At 38.0% G+C, this 20,734-nt stretch overlaps 2 protein-coding genes across 2 annotated transcripts; both read left to right on the forward strand.

Moving 5' to 3' along the window:
- The first annotated feature begins 1,800 nt into the window (after nucleotides 1-1,800).
- Nucleotides 1,801-5,271, forward strand: LOC108246977 (interferon-induced transmembrane protein 5). Its single transcript, XM_017434787.3, has 2 exons — nucleotides 1,801-2,121; nucleotides 3,391-5,271. The coding sequence occupies exons 1-2, from the start codon at nucleotides 1,915-1,917 to the stop codon at nucleotides 3,610-3,612; spliced, it is 429 nt and encodes a 142-aa protein (XP_017290276.1). The 5' UTR covers nucleotides 1,801-1,914; the 3' UTR covers nucleotides 3,613-5,271.
- Nucleotides 5,272-9,041: 3,770 nt separating this feature from the next.
- On the forward strand, nucleotides 9,042-19,823 carry LOC108246972 (uncharacterized oxidoreductase YjmC-like). The gene is made up of 11 exons (XM_017434780.3): nucleotides 9,042-9,295; nucleotides 12,731-12,879; nucleotides 13,103-13,291; nucleotides 13,918-13,979; nucleotides 14,137-14,190; nucleotides 14,608-14,706; nucleotides 14,797-14,932; nucleotides 15,828-15,946; nucleotides 16,259-16,354; nucleotides 17,645-17,755; nucleotides 18,224-19,823. The coding sequence occupies exons 1-11, from the start codon at nucleotides 9,288-9,290 to the stop codon at nucleotides 18,287-18,289; spliced, it is 1,089 nt and encodes a 362-aa protein (XP_017290269.1). The 5' UTR covers nucleotides 9,042-9,287; the 3' UTR covers nucleotides 18,290-19,823.
- The last annotated feature ends 911 nt before the right edge of the window (nucleotides 19,824-20,734 follow it).

Consider the following 20,734-nt stretch of genomic DNA (forward strand, 5'->3'; position numbering starts at 1 on the left):
AATCCCTGCCCCAAGGTCTTTTCCCAGTAGGACATGCATGAAATACCTCCAAAGGGAGGCATCCAATAGGCATCCTAATCATATGCCTGAATCACCTCTACTGGCTTCTTTCAATGTGAAGAAGCAGCGGCTCTACTCCGACCTTCCACAATCACAGAAGTTGCAGTCCTTCTGGCCACCATGTACTTGTCAGCTGCTTCTGGAGTCCTCAAGGACAGTCAAGCTGTAAAGACCTCCTTCTTCAGCTTGACAGTCTCCATCACCATTGGTATCCACCAGCGGGTCCCTCAGTTGCCACCACAAAAGACACACAATAACCTTCACGCCACAGCTCCTGGAAGCAACAGAATTCCTAAATGGCATGCCTTCCAGGACCATTCAGAGGCACCAAGAAGGCCAGGTAATTTGAACTGCTGTTTGAAGCATAAACAACAGTCAGAACCTTCCCTCCTGCAGCTCAGAGCCGCAGAGGCAACCCTCTCGCTCACCAGGGAAAACTCCAACACCAATGTGCTCAACCGTGGGCTAGTGAGTATCCCCACATCTGCCTGGTGCCTCTCTCCCTGGGCAACTCCAGAGTAGTCTAGCCCCTCTCCAGGAGTTGGGCTCTAGAGCTTAAGCTGTGTGTAGAGGTGAGCCCAACTAGATCTAGTTGGTATCGCACAACCTCAGTGACAATTATCACACAAAGTCTGGGTCCTTACCTGCCAGTGAGGATAAATTCCATGTCCCTAGAGCTAGTTATGCCGACATGGCCAGGGACTCTCCCTCGCCAACTGCCAGCTTACATGGCACATGGCAGAAAAAAAACAAATAAATAAAAGTTTATTAGTCCACCTTTATGGGACATTTGGTAGCATTAAGAAAGACAAAACAAAGCACAGAGGCTAGAGCAGAGCAAAATGATCTAAATGGTTTTAACATTTTGTTTATTACGGTGTTCAAGTAATGTCAAATTTTGGTTTTGTTTAGCCTTTTTGGTCTGCTTTCTATGATTTTTTTTTTTTAATTCTTTTTAGGCTCACCGTGGTTTCTGTTCTGACATTTTTCTGCCATGATACTATATTTTTAATCTTTAATTTTGATCAGCTTTTGAAATTAGCTTTTATATTTTATTCCCAGAATCTGCTGCTTTTGTTTTCTCAAGATTTCTGACACCCACATTCAGCTGACCATAGCTGCCTATTAATAGTTGGTAATTACCAAATTGGTTTGTCATTAGTTCATTAGACTAACTTGTGTGTTAGTCTATGTTAAGCAATAAAATGGATGTCAACATGCATTTTCAGCAAAAAAATAATAAGATAGAGACATATCAAGCCAGTATTTGTGGATCACTGTTACCAAAGACGTGTTTCCTTTAGACTGTTAAATGTGGCCAAGAGTGCCCCAGACCACCAACCAAAGTTGTCAAATGGTTTAATATGTTGTTAAAGGCTTTCTTAGTTTATCCACATGTGTATTTATAGCAGTATGTGACAGAGGAATTATAGAAATGGTAAACTGAGTTTTGTCATTATCTTCTTCAACAGTGAATTGCTTCTTTTAATTTCAGATTCAAAGTCTACAGTTTGTCTTTTGCTACAAAATCAACCATTCTAGCAACATAACCTTCTAAAATGTTTAAGAAAATTGAATTTTGGGTTCATCTGATGGAAGACTATGTCCTGCTCTTGTGTAACTTTCTGTCCTTTTCCTCTCTCTGTCTCTATTTTAGTCTCTTTCAAGCCTGGCCACATAATGACAGACCTGCTGTATATTAAAGGACCCTGCCCATGCAGCCACCTCCCTCTTCATAGGACTTTAAAACCCTCACACACAGGGGGGCATCACTTTCCAAAGGCAGACCAAACATCTTGAAGGCTCATCCTTAAAATCTCTCACAACTAGAGATCTTTCTTCATACCGATCACCATGGATAACCATTCGTACAACTTCCCTTCTGACTGCACCCCACTCACCAACTGCAAGTCTGCCCGCAAGCCAGCCGGAGCCACGGTGGTGAACATGGGCAACACAGGAAAGAATTCTCCCCGGGACTATCTGGTCTGGTCATTGTGCAACACCTTTTACGTTAACTTCTGCTGCCTGGGTTTCATGGCACTCATCTACTCTATCAAGGTGAGCTAATATGCTTTTCAGTTGTTAGAAAAAAATGTACTTGACGGTTTTCGCTTTGACTCTAATTATAAAGCGTTTGACGCATCAAGTATACAGAAGAATCCAGACAACTTTATGAACAAATTAAGCTTCACCAATTGGAGTTATGTCTTTATTTAACACTGTTTATGGATAACTTTTAAAACTCATATCAAGTAGTCTTTTTTTGTATTTGTGAGTCCAAACCAAAAAGACTTACTAATCAAACCTTTTGTAGCTGCAAGGGATTTAGGACATAACAAAAGTAGAGTCAGGGAGGTAAGCTTCATTGGAAGATGAAACAATTTTACAATATAAAATACAGAACAAAACAATGCTATAATTGCACTTATTGTAATACAAGCTAAATGTATTAGAGGATAAATGAGTTGGTAAAGACAGCATTTAAAGCAAATGGTACAATGCTGCAAATGCCACTTTGAGAAAACATGAGTAAATGGTGGTACAAAACATTATATTCAAGCAAGATGATGCCATTAGTTCTTTGTCAAACTTGAGCAACAAGCTAATTCATCAAAATAAATTCTTCTAATTTCTCAGAATGTAATCCAAAACATTTGGAAACCTTGAGAGAATTGTTATTGTCTTCAATCAGAGGGCACAGATGCTGTAAACTTGGCATGTCCTACACCACAGGAATGGTGCTGCAGAGAGACTAAAGATTTACTGACAAAAAGCAACCCAAAAACTGAAAACACCGAGCACAAAGCAGAGCTCGAGCACTGTATGACTACCTGAATAAAACTGTTCCTAAAAGGTTCACCACAAAAGGGTGTATACACCTATTATTTCACTTCGTTTTTTTCTTTTAGTGCCTGCATAGGCACCGAATCACAGGCCCACCATTGGCTCAGCACTCAAATTAAAGACAGTGACTCGCTCTGTGGGGAGTTAAAAACAGCGTAATTGGCAGCTTCTTAATGGGCAAGTACACTCAAGAAATTAGAGAGTGCTCGAGAAAGATTCAGAAAAGCAGCACAGATACATTTAGTAAGGATTCATATAACTCTGGCACTGGTGAAGCTTGAGTTATAACTTGGACAAGCTACATTGTAAAGTTAAATTAAAGATCATCTTCCTCTCTTTCTGCTGGGATCTCTCTTCTTCACGCTGTAAAGCGCTAATGTCTTAAACTGTCATGAAACATTTACAAAGTCAAGTAATTCTTTATTTTCATATTTCTTTTCTGTTTGCATCTCATAATTTCCCTGTGGGTATGTGTTTTTGTAGGCTAGGGATCAGAAGACTCTCGGCAACCTGCAGCTGGCACAGGAGTGCTCAGACAAGGCCAAATGGTACAACATCCTGGCAGCCGGCTGGAACCTGTTGATTCCTCTCCTGGTCATCGCCCTGCTCGTCCTCCTACTCGTCCACCTCGGCTCTTCCCAGGGCTCCTTTGACTTCTTAGGAGAAGACGGGTTTCAAAACTTCATGAACCTGTTTAGCTGGTAAATGAAGGCAAAAAATGGAAGGGGGAAAAAATACATTTCAAATTTAACCTATTCACACTCACAGCCAGGAGGCTTTTTTTTTTCTTTTTTTCCTTTACAAGATGATGGCAAACATGATAGCTTCTTAGTATTTTAGCAAGTATTTATTAAAAATTAGAGTAAAAACTTGTGCTGGGTTGAATTACACCAAACTCTGCTCAGTGTCAAAAATCCTAATTGATTAAATAAAAAGGTTTGGTTTGTGCATTTCAAGAATGTCCTCTTAGAGAAGCACTGCCAAAAACTAGAGACATACAGAACTCATGGGCAAATTCAGCAGGTTTTTCTGGTGTTAAAACCAATAACAAACATTTATTTTGTTTTATTAAAAGCAGCATTACAGACTTTTTTGCCAAACAGAATCTCTGGCTTTAGTTGCAGGAAAACGGACAGGTGATACAAATTTTACTAACAATGAGGGAGGTCCATTTTATTCCTGTTGAAAAACTTCAAGAAACAATGAACCCTAAAAATGTTTACCTATATGGAATGCTGATGAGTAAAAATGTAGGCATGAAATTTAGCCCTTAAGTTGTAAACAAATAACATCTTACTTCTTTTATTGACCTCAGTTTAAGTCCAACACGTTTGATGAGGTAACAGCTAACTGCTAGTCCAAATGCAGCTCAAACCATAGATTGCTGCCATCTTAAACCAACTCCATTCTCCTAAATTCCATGGTTTTTCATGCAAACAATAATTTATAAACTTTTACACTGCTGTGAAATCACATTACATTATTTACTGATTCTATGGTTAACTGCAAGCACAAAATAGCGGCAGCAGTAGTTAGCTTTAGTAATCCAACACAAATATTGCAATATTTAACCATGAAACAGGAAACTGATGGTGGTGTAAAATAGCAATTACATAACTCAACAATAAAATCTCGAAGACTGGAGCTTTGTCTTTTTTACTTAAAATTTGCTTTGGAAGTGGGTCCATTTGGGTTAATTGTTTGTTCGTCACTTCAGTCAGAATTAAACTTTATTTTTCCAATCTGAGTTTGTTCAAAGAGCTGTCTTCAGGAAGTAAGATATTAAGTGTTCATAACCTTTCCACAGAACTATCTCTTAGAAAAATAAATAAAAATGTTTGTTGTGATGCTTAGCATTAGTGGAATATGATCAGTTCAAATGTGAAGTTAACCAAATGTTCAATTACTCTGAAAGAAAAAATATAAGTATAAACAGAAATGATAACGGCTATATCTTTAGGCCAAACAAGTGAGCAGCTTCTCTGTAACACTTTTATTTTTATTATTTATTGTATTTATATTTACTCAAAGTATCTTTAGCCAGGTGGAAACAGAAAGAATGGAGAACTGAGAGCCACAAATCTGAAGACCACATTGATAAGAAGCCACTTTATAAGAACAGTTTATTTCTTTTTGTCCTTTTGTAGATTTTAAACATTGCTGTTGCAACTTTCATTCATATTTTTCTTTATCAGTGTATTTTTATTTCTATTTTGTTTTAACCGTTTTGACTTGACTTTATGTTATTGCTAACATATGAACTAAATAAACTTGACACTATTGTTACAGTATATCACTGAAAATAAGCCTTAATTGTCTTCCTTACAAAGTGATTTAGCTTACTTTAATAAAAAAAATCCATCACTCATGGGTTATTTTGAAGCTCCTCTTGGCTGGGGTGAGGGTGTCTTTGTCCATATGACTCCTGCAGTTCTGCTCCTCCACCTGCATCCAGCATTAAAGTGTTTACTTTGGGCTTTATAGGTTCTGACTCTGTGGTGGGTCTGATGGAGCCAACAGGACATGGTTGTTTCAATGCCAGCTGTGAGCTCAGTGCTCTGACAGCTATATACAGAATATCCAGTTTTGGGAAACTGTGTAAATGTGGTCTACAAAAGTGAGGCGGTGCTGCCCACTACAGAAGAGTCAGGCTGCAAATGTGGAGCAACATGGCCTGAATCCACTCCATCTGCTCTCAGTCCATCAAGTTTGTACCTGTCGAATGACAAGTTTGGAAAAGAGTTGCCAGCATGTACTTTTTAAAAGTTTTTTTTAAAGCCGTATGACATGTTTTAAATCATTCTGTGCAACTTTTTTTTTCTTCTTTTTTTTGCAGAACAAGGTTTTCGGTATGATTCAAAAGATCTACACCAGTCCTTAATTTTACTAAGTGAATTCAATTAACGGAACCATTTTTTCTATGTAAAGTGCACACATAATTTGTTTTAACAGATGCAGTTTATTTAGTGTAAAGTGACAAAAGAGTAATAATTACAAACTTTAATAAATAGCTTAAAATTTATCTCAATACATCCATTAATAGCTGTTTAGGATTTTAGACATCACCTCCTCATGACAATGCAGCTTATTTTTGATCATTTAAGAGTTGCACCCTCCTCAGCCTACCACCCTCTGAACTACCATCATATTAGTAGCCTCTTCTTCTTCTTCGCTCGCAGCCTTATTTATATCCGCCCAAATCACAGCCCCAAGCTTCCAACTTTCTATTTTCCTCAGTGGTCGGCGAGAAATGCTTACAGATGTCTGAGGAAAATTATAGGATAGGAGTTGGTGCTACAGTAGAAATGGGTGTAAACTTCCTCCAGCTTGTTTTAGGAGTCGCTTGCTTCAACAGAAATCTATGGAAGCAACAGGGAGATGGGCAGGAAGAACATATACATGTGTTTCTTGTTTATTTTGCATTTGTGTCAATAAGGTACAGCAAACATTGCTTGCGATTTAATCCATTGATTTTTTATATATGTTCAGGATTGCAGGCAACTGGTACCTGTCTCCAGCTGCAAACAGGCCAGAGGCGAGGTACATTATAGACAGGTTTGCCAATGAACAACCATACACATCTCTGGGTTAAATTAGAATCTTCAATTAACCCGACATGCATGTTTTGGGATTGTGGGAGAAAACCAGATACCTAGAAAAACCCACATACACTGGGAGGTCTTTTAAACGCTGCATAGAAAAGGCCTGACTGAGATCTGAAGGTCAAACTTAACAAGGTCTAAGAGAGTCAGGCCAGGGACTTGCCTTGATCATCAGTGTCGTTATGAGGTGCTGTTGGCCTATAGAGCATAAAGAGAGGACATGCAAAATAGTAGGTAAATCCTATTTGGTGAGTACTAAGAGCGTAACAGCATTATAAATGCCTTGACATTTTCACATTTGCTGGATCGAGACAAATTATAATAGGTGGAGAGCACAGTGTGGGTCCACATTCTGGGTGAAATGGGTCCAAAGCCAGTATCTCACTGGGCTGCGACTGGACTGTTGGCATTTAGTTGCTGAACAGAATTCATGAGCGAATCTCTAAAATGTCTTGAAAGGTTTGCAGGGGTTCACAGTTTCCTTGTGTGAGTCACAGAGGCTCACAGTCTTGTCACTTGACTTTTGAACATGTTCAGAAAATTTGTGCAACAATTTCCCTCCCAAAACTAGTCACTTAGTTTTTGTAATTCTAGAGCGCCAGAGCTGTATTTTGACATGTGCACAGGAGCTCTCCGATGGCAGAAACCCCCAAACCCCAAATGTCCAGGTTTACACACCAAGTCTGTGATAAATTATAACTATTTAAAAAAAGGTCAATATTTTCCTTCTTCGTTTGAAAAGTGTACCTGGGTAGATGACATCATAAATGTGAGTACAAATCAGACCAAGGTGGGTACCTTGTGGGAGGGGGTGTGTACCAAAATAATATGCACAGGCAAATGAGGTGTGATTTAAAAATATTGACTGCTGCCATACAGCTCACTGTTTGCTTTGAAACAAAAACTCAGAATTCAGAAAGACTAAAACTGGAAATTCACCTATTTTCTTGCAAATCTGAGTCACCAATTAGTCTCCAACAGTTGCAGCTCAGTGAAATACTACCTTAACCAACAAGAGCTCAAGAAAAAGCTTTTACAGATTATTTATTGCACCTGCATATTGAGCTGAATGTTAAATATAAAGTTGACTTGCCCACCCCTCCCTCTTTTTGTGTCATAAAGACAAAAAGAGAGTTGATACTGTTATTTAATATATTTATTTTTTCTGTGCACCACCTTCTTATCAAGTGTCAGGACATTCAGAGGCTGGTTTCTGTGTGGTGAACTGTGTTCACTTTTCTTCCTTTATTTACTGAGTGCCTGACCTTTTAGAGATCTCAGGAGCACACAGCTGCTGATTCTCACACAGGACCACTGGTGTTTTCCACTCCACTAGGAGGCCCAAAACAACACAGGACTAAATGTAAAATCTCCACCAAAAGGAAAGATTTTTCATTAAAGAACACAGCAAGTCATCAAACAAAAATGACTTATGAAGAAGAAAAAAAGAAAAACCCAACACAGACAACACAGAGCAGCAATGTCCTTTTGTTCCTCAAATGTGTTTTTTTTTTTTTGTTTTAATTTACTTTTGCTACTCATTTAGATGTGTTTTCTGTTTGCTTTGTTATTTTGTATTTCAGTTTTCTGTCAATGTTTATATATATTTTGTTTTTTTTTTATTATTATTTTTAAAGCATTTTACTGTTTTTTATTCTGAATATTAGAGCCACGAGTTTTTAGACTCTAATTTGAAATGCTAAATATTACAATACAAAAGCAACATTATTATTATTTTTTTTAACTTAGTAATCCTTGAAGGAAAGCAAATCCCTTGCCACCTTTGATGCCAGTTTTAAACTAAGATCCTCTTAATTTGTTGCTGAAATAACAATTTGCACAACTTCATGCAATACTGTGAGATGTTATGCTCAGAATACGTGTTGTGAATGACTCTTAGCGACTACCACATCAAAGTTTTGCTCAGTATCTGTTGAATTGACTAAATTAAAGTAATTTTTATGTTGACTAATGTAGATTAGCTCTATCTTGAATTGAGTTAACTTCAAAAGTTAGTAAGTGGTAGGGATACATCCAATGATTACTTTCTAAGAGTTTTATTTATCCTCTGGTTCATGAGATATTCTCTGTAACAGAGCACCCCCCCCCCACACACACACACACACACACACACACACACAATAAGTGGCTGTGTTTGATGGACTTTGGTATCCGTGCTATCATTTTTCAAAATAAAAGCATGCTTTTAGTTTGTGAGGACACAACTTCTTTTCATTATTTATTTGAAATAAAAAACTGTAGCAATTACTGGGTACACTAACTTGAAAAGAACGGCTTTATGGTTAGACATGTTTGGTAACTAGCTAAAAATGATTCCTATTTAATAAGATTTTATTCCCATTGTTTTATTTGGAGTTTCCTTGTAATGTCTTCAGCCTCGTCCTGGTTGGGCGGGTCTTTCTGCTGTAACCTGAACACCCTTGTGTTCAGGGGGCTCTAAAACCCGCCTGAACATGTGATCCATGATGAACACAGTCCCTCCCATGTGTCATGCTGAGGCGGGAAATATGCAAATCAGCTGGACTGGAGCCTCGTACCCAAACAACAGACAGGGTCTGAGTGATGGTTCAGATTCAGAAAGAGCCCCCCAAAAGACACAAATCCTCCTCTTAAACGCGGCCACCCAGACAGAAGCAAGCCCCATCATATCGGAAACTCTGGGGCATTTCCCGCCATCTCTGAGCTTTTCTCTGCAGCTTGGATCATTTTATCAGCAGAAGCCACCGGAGTGATCAGCTCAGCACAGAGCAGGGCACAATGCAGAGGTAGGAGTCAGCCTGCTTCTCAAGTATGCATGAGCCTAACAAGAAGCTGCTAAGGATGTTTTTGTTTAAAGTTCATAAAAGTGCAAAACAACTGTAAGCCTAAAAAAACATGTGATCAGTTGTTGCTCCAGCAGCTCCACAAAATGTCTCATAATAATGTACCCAAAACTTTTTTTCGCTGTAATACTGTTTCCACCTACTGGTGTCTGATTACATATTATCCCATGTAGACTTTGCTACTTGTTATTGAGTTTAGTGACATTTTCATCTGATTTCATCATGTAAAAATCACCACATAAGGATTTTTTTTTTCTTCTAAGGCAAGATCAAAGTTTACATCCAACAATTCCCCATTGAACTGAGCTTGGTTGCACAGCAGAGGGAATTTGTTTTTGGAAACCTTCAGCAGAGCCAGACTCTTACTCAACTGTCTGAGGTCAGACGAGAGGAGGGGAAGGTTGTGCATTGGGAAACAATGAAATGAAAGTCAGCAGATCGGCGAGGCCCCTTATAACAGATACTTGCAGCAAAGCACATAGATGGAGCCGGAAGAGGCTGATAAAGCATGAACTTTGCCGCCAGTGTGTTGCACAAAGAAAAAGAACACTGCATGATGATTGTTGTACAGGATGCAACTCCTTGAAGTTTTTCTTCTTTGTTTTTCAGCTGATGGGAATCGTAGTGTTTGCTTGTTAGTTGAATATGTTTAAAAAATGTCTGAAAGAAATGAATATTAGGCATCACAGGACTCTGTTTTGAGGCCATTACTGTGGACTCACAGGTTTCACTTAAACTGCTTTTTGAACATTTTTTTAAAATAGGATTTTTAACCAAAACCTTCACAAGATCAAAGTGATGCTCTACTATATTAGCATCCTCCCACCATTAACATCATCCCTGTTCAGTTTGACTCTCATGTCAGTGCAGACTTCACCACCGTCTATGAGGCAAAGACTCATTTATAGTCCCTGCTGATTAAATATCTCACTTGCAAGTTTTCCAGGTATAAAGTCTCTAACAAGCAGGCAAACGGGTACAAATTAGAAGTGGTAAATACAGTTCACTTTATGAATTTGGGTTAATCTGAGTCCATCTCTCAAGTGAACCGGTTCACTTGAGTTTGGTGAAATATAGTTAAATTCTGATTGGACTGACGAGCTAACAGCTAGACGTGTTAAAGTTTGCCTGCATGCTGGGACTTCCCCTTTGCATCTGAGCCGCTGGGTGATTCGAAAGTTTACATTTTGAGGCAGAATCCAGTTTCAACAAGCTGTCTAAGACCTTGACCAACAGGCGTGTGCTGAGAAACGCAGACTGCATGTCTCTCTAAGTCTATATGAGCATTTACAATCATATAAATACATTGTTAAAGGTTCCATGAGTGAATCAAACATCATTACATGTTATATTTTACCTTAACAGTCCACTCTGACCATACTGATGAGCTAATAATGGCTAGTTCACTTCAGCTTACCATAGTGACTACTTTACTTTTAGCCCTACTTAAACTAGCCCATAGCTCATCAGTCTGGTCAGAATTAAACTTTATTTTTCCAAGCTGAGGTTGTTCAAAGTATTAACTATAATAAGTATGACATTTTTTGTTCATAACTTTTCCACAGAGCTCCATAAGGGAGAGGTTGTTTTTTATTAAACGGTAGGAGCTTTTTGAGCAGTGGCCATAGTGGTCACACTCTGACCACCTTCCCCCCATGCCTAATAAACTCCACTCTGGATTGAATTCCAGCTTTGTTCTGGTTTGACCCCCTGCACCCAACTCAAGTCATCCCATCAAGGACTCGTCTGTCTTATTGTTTATTGAACCATACCATATTAAAAGACCGAGGTTTGTTTTTGGTTCTTGAAGATGACAACAACTGGAAATTTAACACTAGAGAATCCAGACATAAGCTTGCATAATGTGAAGAAATATCAATGAAATGTGATATTTACATTAAAATGTAAAGGTTCTACTAAAAATATACTTAAAACATGTAGCTGTATAGTAAATTTTTAAAGGAAAAAACATGTATGTAAACTTTTAGACTTTATTCAGTTTGTTCTGTCACTGGAAACCTGTAATTCATGGAGGGTTATGCATCAGGCCGGTCATCACACACATATTGTTCTCTTTTAGTGACTGACTGAAAAGATAAACATATTTGGGGTTGTTAATAGCAATTCTAGAGAATCTTTGTCAAGTACTTTTTGTTTTTCTGTCTTTTTGTTATTGTTGTTTTTAATTTTATGAGACCTTTTGGAGATTGAATTCTGTCATTTTACAACCTCAGTTCCAGAAAAGTTGGAAGAATTACCTTATTTTTTCCAAAGAATGGCACAGTTTTGTAGTTTGAATATTTGATATGTTGACTGTGTTATATTGTGAACAAAACATGGGTTTATGATATTAGCAGATCATTGTATTCTGTTTTTATTTACATTTTACACAACATCAGAACTTTTTCAGTAACGGAGTTGAGAAGAAAAACCAAACAAGCACCTTTCCCCAACACAGGACTTGTATTTCAGAGCCCAAATGTACCCTTTTTTAGATTCTGACTGAAGCAAACAGCTGCCTCTGTCTATAGTTCTTTGGGGTAGTTAGGGCTCACGTTCGTCTTTTATCAAACAGTATTTTTGTTTAACATTGGTTTGTCTTTGAGCTCCTGGTCAAACTAGTTTTCTTCAAAAATAATCTCTGAGGAACCAAAATGGCTCTCTGGCTGTGTAAATATGCTCTAAGGTCAAAAAAATCACTCTGCAACCAAACCACTCGCAGAAATATCCAGATGTTACCTTGGCAAAGTTCCCCGCAGCACATGCCTGAATGCAGTTGTGCTGCATTTCAAAGTCGTGCTGTCCTCTGTGTTTTTAACCACTAAATACCACAAAGAAGAAAAGAGGGGGAAACTGTTAAGAAAAATAGGAAGTAGAACATTGTGTCTTTAGCACCAGAGCCTTCGGTTGTTGTTGCCTGGCATTAACATACATTCCAGCTGACACAGCTTTATATTTGAGTGTTCACACTTGGCAGTAAAATGCATCTGGAGTGATCAGATATCAGTTACACTCTACGTGCAAATAAACCTGAAGCCACGTCACACAGCAAACTGTAAGCTGAAGATCAGTGTGACGGCAGGTCTACTGATGTGACGGTAAAATCGGTAACTCAGCACATGTAACTTAACACGGTTCAGTCACTTGAGTCACAGTTTTGTGGAGCTATTTACACAATTGTAATCAAATGAATTCATTAAAAGACACGATAAGAGAAAAATAAAGGAGCACAAAATGTATTTTAGAAAATTACACTATCAATAAGATGTGATGTGTTTCTAAAATCTATCAATCAATAAAAACTGATGGCTTTGTGCCCAGCAGGTGTGGCGAAACAGTTCTGTATGTTTATAGTATGTTTTGTTCTTTTCTCTGCAGATGTCTGATTAGCCATTTAGAGGTGCAAGCCTTCATTGAGAGGTGCATGACAACAGTGGGGGCCAAACCACATCATGCTCGCAGCCTGGCTGAGGTGTTGGTAGAAGCAGACAGCAGGGGCCACTACAGCCATGGACTCAACAGGATGGGTCAGTGGATGTGGAGGTTTATCACTTTATCTGCATGTTTAGCATCCCTCTCTGCACAAAGAAATGTTTTAGTAACGTTAAGTCTTTTAAAATGCCAATCGTTCATTGTGCAGAATGTGTAAAGGCACAAATGTTTGAGAATGACAGATTCAATCTAAACTGTTACTGGCGCGTTTATGTGTGTGCCATTTGTCCTGTCTGAACCTGCATCTTTTATTCGCAGACATGTACCTAAAGGACGTTCAGACAGGAATCTGTGCAGTCGATGGTGAGCCGGTGGTGGATAGGGAAAATGCAGCTACAGCGCTTGTGGATGGGAACAACCTTCTGGGTCCGGTGGTGGCAAACTTCTGCATGAATTTGGCCATAAGAAAAGCCAAAGAGGCTGGTATTGGCTGGGTGGTTGCACACGGTGAGTCTTATGTCTATGGGGTTAGGATGCTATCAGAAAAAAAATATATGTAAAGGCAGAAATGTGTGCATATTAGTCAACAGTTGTGCATAGCAAAAATTTGTAAACTTCTGAATGAGGTAATTCACATACAACACTTGTGTTGTAATTTTTCTCTATAAGAATACAGTTTAAAAAGTTACAACTTCACGAATATACAGATACAAATTTCAAGTTTACAGATGTGAAGACAAAATACTATAACTTTTTTTTTTAATAATACAAATTTACAACCTTGATCTGACGTCACGGGCTGGTTAATGGAGCACATATAGAACACATGTGTTGTATGTGATTTGAGAACACGTATAACATTTCAAGGTTTGACCGAAATGGTTGTAACTTTTAAAATATACTCTCAGTATACCTCAACATCAGATGATCTTTGTTTAAAGCTCTGGCTCTTGCATTTCTTCAAAGAATACTAGATCTTTATTTAAACAGAATTATCAGGTTACCATTTGCTCACAAACCAAATATTACATTAGCTCATCATGGCAGATAAGCATTAAACTAAAATGAAAAATAAGTGAATGTCATTTTGTTTTACAAACCGTTGCATTGTTTGTGTCATTTTGGTCTCTTAGGTTCCAACCATTTTGGCATTGCTGGACACTACGCAATGAAAGCACTGAAGGAAAACATGATTGTGAGTAAAACCATCTGCTTTTTAAGGCTCTAGTTTCAGTTTAGATTTCACCAGACATTGTCATTTACATTTAGTACCTTAAGTTTTTTAATCTTTTTGTTAACAAATGAAGTACATTTTTTAAATCTTTTTAATCATCTTTATTTAATCTCTCCAGGGTATGTCTTTTACCAACACATCTCCTCTTGTGGTTCCAACACGTGGTAGAGAGGTAAACATTCATACTGCACCTAAAACTGAATCTCACAGCATTATATTATTGTTTTTAAAAACTGTTTTGTTTTATCACACAAATCAGAGCGCCAAACCTCAGTTAAAAAGTGCCACATTTCCATATTTGCCGTACCTGCAGCTGAGATGCACTTTACTGCTTTGTGTTTGAACTGTACCTGTGGCCCTCACTCAAAAGTAGTTGAATCTTTGGAGAATATAAGGCAGCCGTGAAAACACAGATAAACACACAGTTAGAGGAAACATTTGTAATTCCTTGAAAGACCAATTGCTTTTGGTCAAATAATCGGCTACTTCCCTGTTTTGGTATCCTGAATTACTATATTTTATCAAATGAGCTTTATTTGTCATGAGAAGCTTTTTTACCATCCTAACATTGTAAACCTGCTGTTTGAAGCGCACTTTGGGCACAAACCCTTTGAGTGTGGCCGCTCCTGGTAGGGACGGAGACAGCTTTGTTCTGGACACTGCCACCTCAGCAGTAGCTCTTGGAAAGGTAAAATTTAAAATTCAATTTCTACACATCACGTGCGGCTGAATGAAAATTCTGCATAGACTAAAAATACCGGTTGTATCACGCACACAGGTGGAACTGAATGAGCGACGTGGCGACACTATTCCTGATGGTTGGGGATGTGACCCTCAAGGACATTTAACAACTGACCCCAAGAGAGTCCTGTCAGGAGGAGGACTGGTGCCCGTTGGAGGCAGCGAGGCCACAGGTCAGACTTTCCTGCTCGTTTTACATGACCTTTTTATATCCATTTTTTTGCACATATCATTAAACTTCAAGAAAGTTCAAGAAAATCTTTCTGCCTTGTTTGTAAAATAGTATATAAATCTTAGGAAATCTGTAATAAAATCAGGATACAGCAAGTTAAACACAGAAAAAAACAATGACATTAAATAATAAAATGGAAGAATCAGTTTTTTTTCCCAATTTGAATATGATGGCAATAAGATTTTCATGAATTAATTTTCATTTAACAGCGATTTCTACAAATTTAAAGATGAGAAAAGCAGTTCTTGTAAGTTCAAAATGATAGATATTTCCTGTTCTTGTTTGATTTGTCCAGACCTTTATTGAATCTGCATTTGGAAATGTGATATTATCCTGTCTAAAGCACAAACAACTTGGTTGGCACCATATGCTTTGAAAACATGCATTTAGCTTTCCAGTTTACACCTTTTACATGTGTTCAGAGATTTAAATAGATTATTTATGTATCTGATGCAGCGAAGATGATAACATCCCACAATTTGTTAAAATTTTAGGTTTAAAATAATATTATTGCACAATTTGCCCACTTCGTCTTTCTCAGAGCTGTGAACTTCTTTCAACCTTGACTTGGGAAATATTGATCTTGTCTAAATAGAAAATAGTGTTAAAATTTCTTAAGTAATTGTTTGCATTTGAATTTAAACAGAAGCACAACCTTTACAATGTAAAAAAAAATTCTGTTTTACCAATAATAATGTCAGTCAGAACAGTCTGCAGGAACTGACATCAGCCCTTATCAGATTGGGATGATGGATGTGTTTGAAAAGCTTTTGTCAGTCAGTTCAATTATGGCACTTGTCATGCTGTGTCTATAATTCCATGTTTCTTGTTTTCAGGAGGATACAAAGGCTACGGTCTGGGAATGATGGTGGAAGTCTTCTGTGGTATCTTAGCTGGCGCCCAGTACAGCAAATATGTCCGTACATGGAAAGTGACTGATCGTGTTGCCAACCTGGTATGCTTTTTGATTAAGTTTACTTATTCCTCTTCCTGTCGTGATACTCTTAGAACACATTTTCCCAATTTTATATAAGCCACATCTCCAAGTCTACTTTATTTATTTTTACCATCTCACAATTCTTGCGACAAGTTACCGCTGTTGCTCACCTGTTTTAAATTTGACATATCATGTTTGTTACTCGCTGTCCGATAATGCTTTTATGGAGGAAATTCTTTTGGATGCTAAAGCACTTATAGGCTGCCTCAGGAAGTAGCCTTTTCTCTGTGCCTTCTTGTTTCTCTCCGTTTCTCCTGTTTTGGGTTTCAGGGTCAGTGTTTTGTAGCAATCAACCCAGAAAACTTTGCTTCTGGATTCAATGAAAGGATGTCAGACCTGCTGTCCATCCAGAGACACCAAGACCCAGTGAGTAAGCTCTACTAAAAAATGATTTTTCTTCTTGCCATATTTAAAAATATTTCAAGAGGAGGACTTTAAGTATGTCAGGATTTTGTTCACAAGTGAGAGAAGAATGGAGGGTGAGATTGACACAGTATTGTGCACTCTGTACTGAGTATCGAGGAGAGCTTTAGAGTAAGGTCAGCTCAGGTGGTTCAGGCATCTGGTAAAGATGCCCCATGGACGCCTCCCTAGGCAGGTGTTACGGGCATGTTCAACTGGGAGGAGACGGGAAAACCCAGGAAACATTGGAGAGACAATGTCTCTCAGCTGACCTGGGAACACCTCAGAATCCTCCCAGCAGAGCTGGAAGAGGTGGCTGTGGAGAGAGATGTCTGAGCTTCCCTGCTTAAGCTGCTGCCCCCGACCCGACTTTTGAACAAGCATCAGATGAGGGATGGACAAACGGGCAGACGGACGGATGGATGGACATATTTATATAAAATTTAAATTGATTCAACCAGAAAACATAACACTTAGCTATTTCAAATCTGCTGTCTAATAATTTCCTAGGCAGGAAATGCAGCAGCTCAGGTCAGCAGAATCTGATCATGTTAGATGACACTCACTTTTTGCTGTGTTTGCTAAGGTCGCTAGGCACACAGGCTAAGCAACACATGACTACCTGCCTTTCACAGAGGTGGAAGAATCAGCACTTTTGAAACAAAGATTTTTTAAAAACGTTTTTCAGCTCCTAAATAAATAGGAAGCAGACAAAAAATAGTTTTAAACAAGACAATGTTGATGTTTAAGTTGATTACAGAACATGGCAGACCATCTAACCAGTGCATATAATGTGCATTAGTGTGACAGGGTTTTAAGAGTTTCTGAATAATTTAGTGATTCGTGGCAAACTGGATTCAATGCATTCTGCAAAAATGCACTGAAGCCATTTAGGATCGCCAGATTTTAGTATAGAGATAAAAATTTGCCTTCAAACAAAAGACAAGCTTTAAATGTCATGGAAACAACGACAAAAAAGTCAAGTTGACAGCAATGTACAAGAACAAGAAAAGAAATTAACTTCTAAATTCATTGTTAGAAAATATTTTGTCATCAGTTTTTTTTGTCCTGGGCTGAATTTGATGATTGTAACTTTTAAAATGTGTAGACCTTTTCCCCACACGCCTTTAAACAACTCATTTGCACTGACTCTTAAATCTCCAACCTGCAGTTTAGTGGCCAGAAAAGGGATTTTATATGCAGACGTATGCCTTTTCCATTCAAGTTTTTACCGTTGTTCCTGTTGTGCTGCAGGCTGATCCCAACTCTCCTGTTTTGGCTGCTGGAGATCCAGAGAGGATCAACATAAAGAAGTGTGAAGAGATGGGTGGAATACCGTATCACATCAATGTCGTCAAGTACATTGTAAGGATTAAAAATTGTACAATTCTGACACTTCAGAGTATTGTAGCAACAACACTATTAAGTGATGCTGTGAAGGAATTAGGAGACAGTTGGGGTATTTTAGTTTTTCACTTCTTATTACATTTTTATATTTTTGCATAACATTGCTTTATTACTTTTGTATGCAAAAAAGTATTGTCTAAAAAGGTAAAGTTTGTGTGAACAGTCCTCAGAGAGCCATTAGATCCGGTTGGTCCAAAAGCGCTTTATCTGAGCTGGTGTATTGGTAAAATATTTGCTGGAATTACATGCTGACAAATAATGCTAAAAATTTTTAATATTTTGTCATCAAATTACACAAAAAGATTGATTTTCAGTGATAAAATCGGCATATGCTTGAATGCTTTGAATTCTGTATTTGTCGCTTCAGGGAATGAAATCGTTGATATCTGAGACAAATTACTCCACGTTTCTATTTTGTTTCTGCAGAACGACTGTGCAAAGAAAGTTGGCGTCAAAAAGGTGCTGCCGTGTGACAAATCAGTCTCCGTTTAGCGGGACCATTTCAGATGTTCAGCTTTGGAAATCTGTCACTTCTGCTCATCTCAGAGTTTGCTTCAAGTAACCTGGGACAGAAAATGTGCTGATGCAAATCATAGATAGTGAGCGTAGCATTTCATTCGTTGTGTTACTAACATTTTGTTATTGTCATATTTTAAAGTAAATGAAGACGCTGCACTGTGGTGTGGTGGTCAACACTGTTGCCTGATATCAAGAAGCTCTCTGGTTCAGTTCTCAGCCGGGATCTTTATGTGTGGAATTTGTTTTTCTCATGCATGAAGTGGTTTTCTCCGGGTACCGTTTTTTTGTCTGGTAACATTCTCTCTCTGAGGGTTATAAGGACTGTTAGGGCCACTATGGATAAAGACCGGTGTGTTAGCTTTCGCACTGCCAGAGGAACACTTTCATTGCCCAACTCTCAGTCGGAGCAGCCATGTCACTTATGCATGTGACATTGACCATCAACAGCAGTAAAGATCTTCGTGGTTGGAGCTGGTTGTTGTTGGTCTATGGTTTAAATTTTCAGCAGAGTTTAAAAGACTGCTACACAAAGAAGGAGTTATAAGAGCAGAGACTACAGATCAGTCTACTTTATGCTGTACATGTTCAAAGAAGCATAGCAGGCAATGGTGACAGTTAAGAAGCATCTATTTTAGCAGCGTGAATGCAGTTTTAATGTGTGATTGCTAGAAGAACATTTAACGTCCTGAGCCAGTCATGTACATTTATGTAAAGACCAATCACACCTCACTCAGTAGTTCCTACGAAGAAGTGTCTCCTCAAGGCAGAAATTCAAAAAGACATGATAAATGTATTTTTAAGGACTATAAATGACCACAGCTCTGAAGGGGTCCCTGTGATCCAGGAACACATAGACTCCTAAAAGCCCCCTGGGATCCCAAACAGGTTAAACTGGGTATGACAATTGACTAAATGAAAAAGTTAAATACAGAAATATAAAATAACCTATTAAAGCTGTGACATAAATACATAAAGTTGTTTATTTTTTATTGTAAGAAAATTGATATACTACTCTAATATCAATTTATAATATCAACTTTTAAAATGTCTACAGACATATAGACAGATCTAGATGTAAGCATGTGAGTCTGATGGTGTTGACACATTTTTTTGTTGTAAATTAGATCTCTGAACCTGATGCCTGAATGTAGACGAGTTGTCAAAGGTTGAAGATAAGCTGGTGAAGATTCTCAGTCATCCAGGACATGGTAAATTAAAAAAAAAGATTTTAAACAAAAACAACTAGACTGTAGCTGAAGATGTTTTGCTTCTCATAAGAGGAGCTTTCTCAGTTGGGAAATTGAGAAGTGAAACGTCTTCAGCTACAGAATAGAAGTGCAGTTGTTTTTGTTTCTAACCTTTTTTTGGACAAAGGTTGAGGGTTTTATCTGAAAAAAGACAAAACATTTGTTACTAACTGAGGTTGTCATTTCATGTTATGGAATCAATCTTGTTGTACAGTTTTATATGTAGTAAAATGCATTAAATGCATCTTTTTTTCATCATTGATACAGCAGAATATAATTCTGCTTTTGTTGTCCTTTATTTGTATTGTAAAGCTGTTAAAAACTATGGAGAGCCATTTCGGCCAAAATGAAATAAATTAAAAAATGGGTAAAATAACTAAATAAAGGAGTAAAATAAATAAAAAAAAGAATAAAAAAAACATTTATTTATTTTCATTTATCCCTTTATTAATTTTCCCAATTGTACTTTTCCTATTTTTCAATAATCTATTTTTCATTAACCCCTTTATTCATTTTTCCAATTTAACTTTTCCTATTTTTCATTAATCCAATTTTCATTAACCCCTTTATTCATTTTCCCAATTAAACTTTTCCTATTTTTCATTAATCCATTTTTCATTAACCCCTTTATTCATTTTCCCAATTTTACTTTTCCTATTTTTCATTTACCCTTTTATTGAAAAATTGATTATCTTCCCATTTTCCAATTCCTCTTATTCATTTAGTATTTCCTTATTTTCTTATTTATCACATACACTTTTCCAATTCTTCGTCCCTGATTTAATATGTTAATGAGGGGCGGGGCCATCAGGCTACACTGTCAGCCTATTGGTTAGATGCTTGATGATGCTAATGCTTCACATTGGAGCGACAAATTCACTTAAGGACGGCTGACTTAGCCGTCCTTAAGTGAACCGCCGCGCGTGAGAGAAGGGGCCGGCAGAGAACGGCTGGCCGACATTAGCGCTCCTGTTTCGGGTCAGCCTTGAGCCTGACACCGCCAACTCCGCGGAGCGCGAATATCCAGCATCCAACTTAAAACTAACTTCACTGCGGTGTTTTGCTGAAATCTTTGTGGGCAAATGTGAAGCATTAGCGCACATTTTAGCTTCGGTCGCTGCTCCTGCATGCTCCCGGCATTCTGATGTTAANATGCCATGAAAAGAACGAG

The sequence above is a fragment of the Kryptolebias marmoratus genome, linkage group LG11, assembly GCF_001649575.2.
Source record: "Kryptolebias marmoratus isolate JLee-2015 linkage group LG11, ASM164957v2, whole genome shotgun sequence".
Taxonomy (NCBI): Eukaryota; Metazoa; Chordata; class Actinopteri; order Cyprinodontiformes; family Rivulidae; genus Kryptolebias; species Kryptolebias marmoratus.

Coding starts and splice junctions, on each gene's coding strand:
- LOC108246977 (XM_017434787.3), top strand. CDS start 1,915: ATGGATAACCATTCGTACAACTTCCCTTCTGACTGCACCCCACTCACC. Junction 2,122..3,390: donor CACTCATCTACTCTATCAAG/GTGAGCTAATAT, acceptor GTGTTTTTGTAG/GCTAGGGATCAGAAGACTCT.
- LOC108246972 (XM_017434780.3), top strand. Junction 13,980..14,136: donor CACTGAAGGAAAACATGATT/GTGAGTAAAACC, acceptor TAATCTCTCCAG/GGTATGTCTTTTACCAACAC. Junction 14,933..15,827: donor TGGAGGCAGCGAGGCCACAG/GTCAGACTTTCC, acceptor TCTTGTTTTCAG/GAGGATACAAAGGCTACGGT.